We start from the raw sequence: 10,922 nt of genomic DNA, 5'->3' as shown, positions 1-10,922 counted from the left end.
TCAGTTATACAATATTTTTTTTTTATCGTGACTACATACCTGTCAGTTCGGTACGCGTTTCAAAAGATGATGATTATTATCAGTCCCATCAGGAACAATCACCCTCCGTTAAATCTACAAAACAGATGTGTCGTCTGTCTGTGCGTCAGGTTTCGCTGGTTTGGAGTCACGAAGTTTAAATGCGGGAAATTCACATTGTCTGTTGCATCTTTTTTTTTTTTTACTCATAAACAAATCAAAAGAAATAATCATAATCCCAAAGAATCAACTTATGAACATTCACATCCTGTAAAGGCTGATTTTCTTGCAGCCGGTAGAGGTTTCTTATATTTCTCTGCGATTGGAAGACGTTACGGTTTGATGTCCACGGTGCAGCTTCCCTTGATGTCTCTGAAGGACGAGCAGTCGAAGTCGGCCACGAGAGTCTTCTCGCCGCTCTTGTAGGGAACGAAGAATAACGCGATACGTATCCTGGTGTTTGGTTTCATATCTGAAAGTCTAGAGGGGCAAAAAGGAGAAACAACATTGGAAACCGTTTTGGTTTAGTTTGGGGGGTAAAACTACATATTTATATATATTATACAAAAAAAACTGGAAAGTATCAAACCGGCAATTTGGCCGATTTATTCTTTGGAAGTTTCCTGATTTAAAAATTGCCTTTATTCAATGAAAAAGAGTTCAAATTTCTCAATTAGTCCAAAAGAACCCATCTAATGAAAGCAAAATATATAAACTGTAATTATGAATATTACTGGCATTTTAAATAAAATAAACATCGATAGATTAACTGATCGAAATGACCTGCAGATGACGAATTTGTAAAAAAAAAAAAAAAAAAACGAATTTTAATTTAGCTTGAAATGTCCATAGAGATACTCGATTAAAAATCACCATCGCGTTCCTGTTCTCCTCGTGGTGTTTAATGCTTTTAGGTACATTAGCGCCACCTTCTGACTGGAGGAACACATTACAACCAGGCGGCGGTAAAAACCCGACAAATACGGAAAAACGAACCGATTTTTTTTTTTTCATATTTTAACGACTATTCAAACATCGTGAAATCCCACCGCGTCGTAAAAACAATCCTAAACGTTTCTTTACTTCTCGAAAGCCTGAAACCTTCGAAAGACGTTAAAACCTTCCACGAGGTTGAGCGTTAAACTCACGAGTATTGGGTGTGTCTGATCAGGCCGCTGCCGGAGAGCGTCAGCGAGCAGTTCCTCAGCGTTTCCTGGATGGGGTTGGTGAAAGTCACTTCCACGTTCACCTCGCGGTTCACCCTCGTCTCGCCCGAAACCTGCAACGCATTTATTGCAACGATTGTTGAAAAACCCGTCGCGGCGCGCAGAAACGTGCCGAAGCGCGGCGACGGCTTCGGAGATTACGCAGCTTCTCCACCGACCGTGACGGAGATCGGAGGATCCCGCAGCACCACGTCGTCCACGGCCAGGTACGCGTTGGCCGGATCCCGTTTGTCGGCGACCATGGCGGAAACCTTCATGCTCTCGCAGAACACCATGTGCTTGTGGTAGGACGAGAACGGGACCAGGACGGGGACGGACAGATCTGGAGGACATATCGTGAGTTCGTAACATCAAATCGTTGCGTTTTTAGATGTGTGTTGTTGTTTTTTTTTAACGTGAGTCACCTTTCCCGGGCAGCAGCGTCGCCTCCGTCGCCTCCGTCTGGATGGTGGCGGCCGGCGAGCCGTTGTACCTCATGGCCTGGACGCTGATGTTGACGGACAGCGGCCTGGCGACGGCGCTGTCGCTGCGCATCACCAGCTTCAGACTCACGTCCTTCCCGTCCGTCGGCGTGGACACCTGCGGCGACACACGGTGAGGGTGAGGACAAATCCACTCGTTTTCTTGTGCTGCTAAAAACAAGTCAAATACGAAACGACAGCTTGGGAAAGATTTGCGGGACGGCGGTAAAGATCTGACGCAACGATCTCAGCAGATTTGTTTTGAAGTTTGATTTGTGTTGTTTTGGTTCCGTGTCTCTAAAACGTGCGAAAGAAAGACAACGCGTGAAAACAAAAAGTCCCCGACCGGCATCAAAACCAGAGACGCGACAAAGTTACGGTCGGAGTCTTCAACGTCCCCCGCGAGACCGGGACACCTGGAAGTCCAAACGTCGGTGACGGTACCTCTTCAAATCGTAGGGACACTTTTGACGGCGGGTGGACGACTTCTTCCGCGGTCCCGTTCACCTCGTTGCCGTCCGTCCCTCCGTCCTCGACTTCGTCCTCCGTCCCTCCGTCCTCGACTTCGTTCTCAACTTCGTCCTCGACTTCGTCCTCCGTCCCTTCGTCCTCCGTCCCTCCGTCCTCCTCAGCTCTGGAGTAGTCTCTGGTCAGGGCATATTTAAAGACCGTCCTCTCCTTCTCCGATCCTGCAACGGAGGTCAATTTCGAAGTCAATTTTATCAAAGAGTTTTCAATCATGATTCCTGCGTTATAGCGCCTCCTTCTGTGGTGTTGCACTTTTCAGGCACTTCGTCGTCGGCTTCACTTTTTCAGACATTTATTTCTATATCTTGTCGAAAACAAAACAAAAAAAGCACCTTCTTGGTGCTTGTAGGTGTCGGTGATGTTCAACCGCTTGTTGGAGCCGACAGACTTGGTGGAGATGTTCTGGCCGACTCGCTTCGAGTCGGAGAAGATTTTCACTTTTGAGCCGTCAGCTTTGATCTGAAAAGGACAAAAAAACAGACGACGAAAAAGAAAACGATGCGTAAAAAACAGAACTCAGGCCTTCGGTATTCAACACGTGAGGTTGATCACGTTACGAACTAAAATCCCGCCCGCTCACCAGCCAGTCCACGCAGTCGGCGTTGACCTCGGCAAAGACAAACGGGATGTCGTATTTGAGGTGGGTTTCTCCGTTCAGGATGGCGTTGACCGAAGCTGGACCGCAGCAGTACACATCTGCAGGAAGACAAACAATAAAAGTCAAAATAAAGAAAAAAATTCTCAAAGAAACATTTTTATTTATTCAAATTTATTGTGTAAAGCGACCTTAAGCCACCTTGTGGTGATTATCAGTAATGACAATGAGGTGAAAGCAACTGTTTTTTATTTTCTGAAAATAAAAACAAGTTATCATAATTTCTACATTAATACTAAATAGTAAATTTCAAGAGGCTTTTTTCATCGAGAGCTGTACAGAAAAATAAGGTTACGGAGCAAAAATGTTTTGTTGTTGAGGCTCAGTGACTTAAGACGTTCAATATGAAATGAAATAGTGGACACGACTTTAAAGATCCAAGTCGTGGCTTTAATTTGAGTCGGTCAAGACATTGATGAGTCGAAAGTAGAAAAACATGAGCATTAACAGTTATGAAAAGAAACCAGGTCGTCCTAGAAATGAAAGAAATATGTCTCAAGTTTTAAGAGCACACCTGATGTCACACCAAAGGATGTAATACACCCGTCAGTCCACTGGAGGGCGCATCGTGTCAGTGTCACGTTTTTGTCTCGCCTCGGCGTGAAAAGTACACGCTTCTACGACCATGGTCAAAGAGGGAGGTCATGTGACCAAGTATGAAGAAACTAAAGATCTTTTCCTCGACCTGAGCACGTTGTTTTTGGTTGCCCTCTATCGGACTGACGGGTGTACTACACGTCTCGGCGTGATATTCGAGATATTAGAATCCGTACTTTCGCTCTTTTCCTGCGGCGTCGGATCCAGAACTTGCCAGCCGTCGTATTTTCCGTCTTTTGCCATGTCCGGTCGCCTCATCCACCCCTCCACCCAGACGTGGAAGTTCCTACAAAAGCACAACGTTGAGTAAAAATATCGCCTAACAGGTATTTTCCAATTAACTCGTAAAAAAAAAAAAAAAAAAAGACCCTTAAATCTACGTTTACCTCAGTAAAAAAAAAAATACAAAATCTGAAAATTAAAAAAGGTTTTGTGAAGTAAATCAAAAGCAGCCCTCGATTTTTAAGGAACTCCGAAGAATTGACAATCGTTTTTTGTATCTAAATTCTGGCGGCCAAACGGGCCAGATTATTTAGCTCAATAAAATCCTGCTATAAATGAACAGTTTGGGATATCAAACTCAGCATGTCGGGAATAACGTTAAAAGTCTGGAGCAGTCGTTGCTAATTATGTTTCTAATATCTGTGAATTATGTTTTTTTTTGGGGGGGATTTCACAATTATCTGTTCATAAAACCTCAGAACTAGAAAATAAAACCTCACCGGTGGATAATAATAACTTTGTTTATTGGCGGATCAAACGCCGTCAGGCCGAGTCGACACACCCTAACAGATGTTGATATGCTTTTGGAAAAACACAGTGAACTTCAGAGCTTCCAGAATCGGCGAGTACCGGCACGTCAATGTTTGGCACGATAAATAATGTAAACATTAGAGTTGGCGGTTGGTTGTTAAAAAAAACAAAAAAAAACATTTCACAGCAAAAAAAAAAACGTGTGAAAATCGAAAACCAAACTCTGGATCGGTTAGTTTTTTGGCTGATCAGTGACTCGTAAACTGAAAATAAATCTTACGCACATCAGCTGTCTTCTTTCACTTTACCTCCTTTTCCTGCAAATATTTAATATTTGTCTGATATGTTGCGTCAATTTTACTGCGCAGGATGATGTCGTTAATTTGTACGAGACGGTCTGAATTGCTCTTCGTCAGCGTGTGCGGTTTCCCGACGTGAGAAATCGAATCGAATTTGTGTCTCACCAGACGCTGTCTTTGCTTTCCTTCTCTCTGACTCCGTAGTCGGCGTGGTAGACGTCGATGCTCAGATTTCGGTTGTTGTCGTGAGCCGACTGGTAGTTGGTGACCACGCGGCACGGGATGCCCAGCAGGCGCATCACTGAGACCAAACACAAAGACTTCGGTCAAGTTCGCGTCATCGCAACACAACTTTTTTTTGTTGTTATTCCCGGGGGGTGGTGGGGCGGGGGGGCTGAACGTTACCCGAGCACATGACGCCGGCGAACACCCAGCACTGCCCGTACTTGACGGGCCGGCAGCCGCTGTAGAGCCAGCGGCGGAGGATGGCGTAGCTGCCGCTCCAGTGCGAAGGCGAGTAGCCGCCGAAGAACGAACTGTCCCAGCATCCCTGCAGGACGCCGCGGTCGTCCTCGCAGTTAATCTGGAGGGAAACGAGGAAGGAAAAAAACAAAACGGTTTCAGTCTCTTTATGTGGGAACGTTCCTACAAGAATGACTGTAAACAAAGGATTTTTTTTTTTTTTTTATCATTTGAATTTTTGCTGCCTTTTTCTACCAGCTGTAAAGAAGTGAAATTCCACTTTGAGAAAAATCTATTTTAATGACATTTAAATGCCAGAAAGCTTCATTTAAACCCCCCCCCCTTCGTTACCATGGCGCTGACCACGCGGCTGACGTAGATCGGGTTACAGCGAGCGGACACGTCGTTGGCCGGGTCGTCCAGGTGTTTGTGGTTTTGGTCCAGCACCTTCATGCAAATGTTCACCATCTCGTCCTCGAACTGGGCAGGAAGAGACAGGAAGAAAAAAATGTCAAAAACAAATTGTAAACTGAAATGCTGCGTCGTCAAAATTCTTAGTATATATCATTTTTTTTTAAGGGTTCAGCTTAAAAAAATAAAATAAGCGAAACCAAAACAAAACTGGCCGCTTCTTTTGGCCTGATTAAAATTAGATACCAGAATTGAAGATATGAAACTTCAAAACTGAACATTTAATCCGCACCGAAGATGAGCATGAATTTAGGAAACGTCACATTTTTGGACTGGAAACGTTTCGGGTGAATTCAGGTGCGCGTACCTGACCGAAGTCCCAGGTCGTTTGAGAGATGTAGTTCCCGCTTCCTTGGTAGATGACTCCCTGTTCGTTCAGCACGTACTCGTTTCTCTGATCCTCGTCGGCCAGAAACACCCAGTCGTCTGGAGAGAGACGGACATTTTAACGCGTTACGCGATCGTTCGGACGTCCGAAGACGAATTACTTGGACAGACGCGTTCATAAAACCTACCGGGACACCAGGCGTTGAAGAGGACCACCAGATCTGCCAGGACCGTGTCATCGTCCCCGAGCCTGGCGGACAGCTTGTACTCCCCCACGGGGGCGTCGGCGTGGGGGGTAACGCCCAGAATCAGGACGCCTATCAGGGGGGAGGAGCTCTGCCGAAGCTCCGCCTTCCACACCGCCTTCGCTGACGGCGAACGCGGCGCGACGTCGGGGATGCCGAAGAAGGACTCCGTCCCCAGGTCTTCGGACGGATGTTGACCTGCGGAGAGTCCGTCCGTCCGTCCGTTAGTTTCACCGGCTCTAACTTAGCTGCCGCCCTTTTCGGGGCTTTTTATTTATTTATTTTTTTGGCGTATTTTTATTCAAGCTTTTGAAAACAAAGAAGTTTTCCGGAGGCACTGACCGGTCGTCGCGGTGAAGGCGAGCGCCTGGCGGCCGGCGTGGAAAGGTTGGTTCAGTCTGACGGTCAGCGTGAAGGACCGACCTCGTCTCACGATCAGACGAGTCGTCGAGATCTCAACGGTGCGGTGTTCGGTGTTGTTGGTCGAACTGTGGACGTCCACGCTTTTAAAAACTGAAAGAAACAAAACGTTTACATTTATTCCACGATTCATATCATCATATTGTTTAATGTCTCTCCTCTTGTTGGTCAATCGTTGTACGATAAAGATAATAGTGGCAATTATTTGGCTAATTTAAATGGCACCAATACGATTTTTAGATATATGAATATATATATATATATATATATATATATATATATATATATATATGTCAAGTCAAGTGATGAAGAACTGAATATTATCTGTGAAATTGTCAGTTCATATAGCGAAGATTGAAAAATATTTATAACAGTTTTATTTCTGTTTTTTGTAAAGATGTTTCAATATATGCTCAAAACTTTAATATATATATATATATAGAGAGAGAGCATTATTACAATATACACAGATATTACCCATGCAAATAAACTGTCGTGGAGACCGTTTCCACGACAACCAACCGACTCCAGTTCATGGGATTTGGTTGAAAGCGCTGGAAAAGGCGAGTAAGGAGTGAACTTTTCACACTTAGAGATATTTGTTTTTCTAAATTTGTATGATTTTATCACATTTTTGGTTTCCAAAAACAACATGCCGATTTGAACCGCAGGGTCACGGTCTTCACTTCTAATTATCGTTTCGACTTTTAAGGGATGTCCGAGTGGGAATCGAGTTCTTGCATCCCACTCAGATTTACTTCAGATGCGACCAAACCAACAGCTGAGACAGTTTTTCACTCGTCAATGAAGTTTTGTAACCTGGATGTCTGGACGTATTTTGGTTTCGCAGATTAAAACGAACGAACTTAAAGAGTTCAGAGGGAGTGTCCTGGATTCACCTCGAGGAACCGCAGCGTGGTGGCAGGAAGTAGGAGATCCAAGTATGTAAACATACTCAGCAGAGTGTCAAACGCTACTGAAGTGGAGTTACACGGTGAAGAAATACAGTGTGTGTGTGTGTGTGTGTGTGTGTGTGTGTGTGTGTGTGTGTGTGTGTGTGTGTGTGTGTGTGTGTGTGTGTGTGTGTGTAGTGGGCATGCCACAACAGGACACGTTCAGAAAGGAACATGACGCCGTCGGCCGCCTCGAGCTCTCTGGACGACCGCCGGGAAAAAAAAAAAAAAAAGTGTGTGAGCTGCGGTCGCCAAAAAAAACCACACATTTCTGATTCTGCCCACAAAAAACAACAACAACAAAAAAAAAACAGTGAAAGCTGCAGAACACGAACTGGTTTCATCTCAGAGGCTTTAAAAAGCGAAATACACGGTCTGAGCGTGAAGTTTGGGCTTCGTGAACGCGTCGCGGGCCGTCTGGCGCTCCTCGAACGACGTGACGAGTCGAAAAACTTCTGTCGCAACTGAAGGAACGTTTTTTTTTTTTTTTAAATTAATTTAAACCTTAAAAGATGTTAAATATGAAAAGTGTTGCTTTGTTGTGACGAAGCCGCAGAGAAATATCACCATTCGGCATTTTAGCGTCTTTCAGCTGGTTGTTTTGGATGTCTAGACTTTTGTTGTTTTACTCATCGGGAACATTTCCAGCAGTAAATACCTTAAATAAGATTTGAATAAATAACTTGATATGAAAGAAATAAGTGACTCAGCATTTCTCGACCAGATTTTGTAACGGAGGCAGATTTAATGACGACTTCAGATTTAAAAAGCAGTGATTCATCTTTTCCATCTGTTCTGTAGTTTTTAGTAATGACCCACAGGAACGCTGCTGGGCGTGTTTGGTTTTGGGTTTTTGTGTTTCGGGGAAGGACCGAAGTACAGTCAGTTAATTATTATTATCATCACCAATTTAATTGGGTCTTTTGTCTTCACAACCATGTAGTCAAGATTAAAAACTGAAAGACACGACACGATTAGACGCCAACATCAATGACCAGAGTTTTTTTGGGGATATTTGACGTCTTAAAATCTCAAATGTTTACTTCACAGTGTGGGTTTTTAAATGGGCTTTCCTAAGATTCAAATAAAACATTTAGATTTGACTTTGATTTTGAAATTGATTATTTGGACTAAAATGAGTCAAATTCAAATATATTGTTCATTTTAAGAAAAGTTTTTGACTTTTAACCACAAAGTTCACTAATTAGGAATTTAAAATGTATTTATTGTTAAAAAAAAAAAAACCAACTCCTTTTTGTTATTTGACCTTCCCTTTTCTGCTTTGTTTTTTTTAACATCTGTCTTTCCAGGTTGTGACTTCCTTCTCGAATGAAGCATTTTTGTCTAAAACATGTTCTGTAAATACTTTTATTTCTGTATTATTTTGCTGCTTTCTTGTTAAGTAGAGCAAAGAATTTTTTACGTCAACCAACCTGATTGACTTGTTTTCTATCGCGTCACGATGAGAAAATACTTTCTGGTGATTTAACGATATCCGTTTAAGATGAAGATAAAAGTGTTTTAATTCCAGCATGTCATGGAGGCGTGAGGTTTGCCGCAGGATGCTCTTTTAGTGCCGACTCAACGTTTTCTCTCATCCAGATAACGACGTTGTCTCGTGCTGCAGGCGGGAAGTCGATCAGGTCGATGTTTAAATTTTTTTTTTTTTTAAAACGTACAAACTTTAATGGATTTTAAAACGGATCTGAATTCGTCAAATTTCAAATCTGATTTAGATTTTAAAGAGACGAAGTTACGGATCGTATCTTTAATACGATCCGTATTTAATAAGATTTAATAAGATCGTATCTTTAATCTGTCAATTATTCACATGATATTATTATTCTGTGACAATATTAACATTATTCAACGTGTTCTGGGTTTGTTTTTTTTGGACTGTTGTTCGTGCTGTATACATTTTTCTTTTTGAAGTGCAAAAACTTTAAAGTTCAATAATCTCCAAACCGGATTGCAGATAGAAAATTAGAATTCCAATATTATTATTATTATTATTATTATTATTATTATTTGGTGGCCATTTTTTCAGACTCACAAAATACGAACCTTAATTGATGCAACCCAAAAAGTTTGAAGTTTCTACATTTTTTACACGTCAATTCTACCTTTATTACTTTAATATCGTGAAGCACTTTTTGCAACACAAAATAAATGCATTTATTATTATTCTCCAACTGTACAAAAGATTTTTTTTTTTTTAACATTTTTTTGCATTGCAGGATGCTGCATTGTCCCAGAAAATATATATATTTTTCTTAAATTGGGGATGTCCTCTGTCTAAACATGAAATGCCTTCATTCATATCCCGTACAGTGTTTCTGACTAATCAGACTCAGAGCATCAAATGATTATAAATCTCCCAACGTGGTAAAAGCTGCTGTACTTACTCGATTGTTTTTCCACCGCCGCCATCTTGCCACAAACCTTTTGTCCCTTCTTGCAAGTGTTAAAGTAAAGAAATGCTCTGCTGGCACGCAGGCAACACAACTGTGACCTGCTTTTTAAAGACGCCCGTCACGCCCCCAATCAAATACTCATTTCACAATAATGTGCAGTGCGTCCTGCAACATGGATTAACTCTTTCCTGATAAGTCCAGAAGCTGCTGCTATGTTTGGGGATTCATTTATTGAACCTTTGTTTACACTGCGAGAAAATCAAATCGAGTCATTTGCAGAGCAAAAGAGGAAATAAATCACAGCAATAAGACAAGATGACACAGATGAGATAACTACAGCTGAGTTTATAGTTAATCATTAAAACTGTCCGGTGAAGGAAGATTAAACCTGAAAGATGAATTCAAATCAACAAAAAAACATAAAATCAGAAGCATTAAAATATAAGTGATGTAGTTTGAGTTGATAAAATGGAGTAAAGTACAGTTTATAAAAAACAATTACAAGCACAGGTTTGGAGATTTAACATCCAGCTTCAGAAATGTGTAAATGGAATAAGTACATTTTTAATTTTATTTTTAAGGACATTTTGTACCTTTAGCACTTAAAAGATGTCCGGAAACTTTTTCTCATCTAAACCGTTCCAGAGTTTCCGTGTTCGGACGTGTTCACATCACATCAGCTGTTAGTTCTTATGTAAAATATGCAGAATATGAACAGTACAATAGCTTCATTTTTCTCTCTCGGCGCTGGTCAAAACACTGGAGGCAAAAGCAGGAAATCTCTTAAGATAAAGGAAACTGGTTCGTCCTGAAACTCCGATTTAAAGTTGCTTTAAATGAGCAAAATGCCAAAGATGAAGACAAAAAAACATCATAAACGGCTCAATCTGGTCAAAAAACCTTAACATCACTATGTTCTAGAAGATTTATTGACTTTTTTACTTCGTATTCTTCTTTTTTATATATATATATATATATATATATATAGTTCAATCTAAATGATTTGATAGCAGAAGCAAATTTTTTTTTTGGACATTTTAATTGAAAGCTATAATACTAACTTTATAAGAAGTTACCACTCATGAATTAAACA

The 10,922-nt window shown here is 41.6% G+C and overlaps 1 protein-coding gene across 2 annotated transcripts; it reads right to left on the bottom strand.

The window, feature by feature from the left end:
- Window positions 1-171: 171 nt before the first annotated feature.
- Window positions 172-9,896, bottom strand: tgm8 (transglutaminase 8). Of its 2 annotated transcripts, XM_069712631.1 has the most exons (16): window positions 9,821-9,896; window positions 6,385-6,555; window positions 5,986-6,240; window positions 5,778-5,896; window positions 5,351-5,479; window positions 4,943-5,120; window positions 4,703-4,838; window positions 3,662-3,771; window positions 2,814-2,929; window positions 2,566-2,692; window positions 2,291-2,394; window positions 2,150-2,251; window positions 1,649-1,823; window positions 1,403-1,566; window positions 1,167-1,297; window positions 172-498 (listed from the first exon to the last, which is right to left on the bottom strand). In XM_069712631.1, the coding sequence occupies exons 1-16, from the start codon at window positions 9,843-9,845 to the stop codon at window positions 351-353; spliced, it is 2,190 nt and encodes a 729-aa protein (XP_069568732.1). In that variant the 5' UTR covers window positions 9,846-9,896; the 3' UTR covers window positions 172-350. The 2 variants fall into 2 exon arrangements, with proteins under 2 accessions (XP_069568732.1, XP_069568731.1); XM_069712630.1 differs by having other exon boundaries at window positions 2,150-2,394.
- Window positions 9,897-10,922: the final 1,026 nt, after the last annotated feature.

This window comes from Brachyistius frenatus, unplaced genomic scaffold, assembly GCF_029030835.1.
Source record: "Brachyistius frenatus isolate BFR_SWC_R1_liver_20210118 unplaced genomic scaffold, ASM2903083v1 Contig_111, whole genome shotgun sequence".
NCBI classification, from domain to species: Eukaryota; Metazoa; Chordata; class Actinopteri; family Embiotocidae; genus Brachyistius; species Brachyistius frenatus.
The sequence above is the reverse complement of the archived record's forward strand: the minus strand, read 5'-3'. Positions and strand labels throughout refer to the sequence as shown.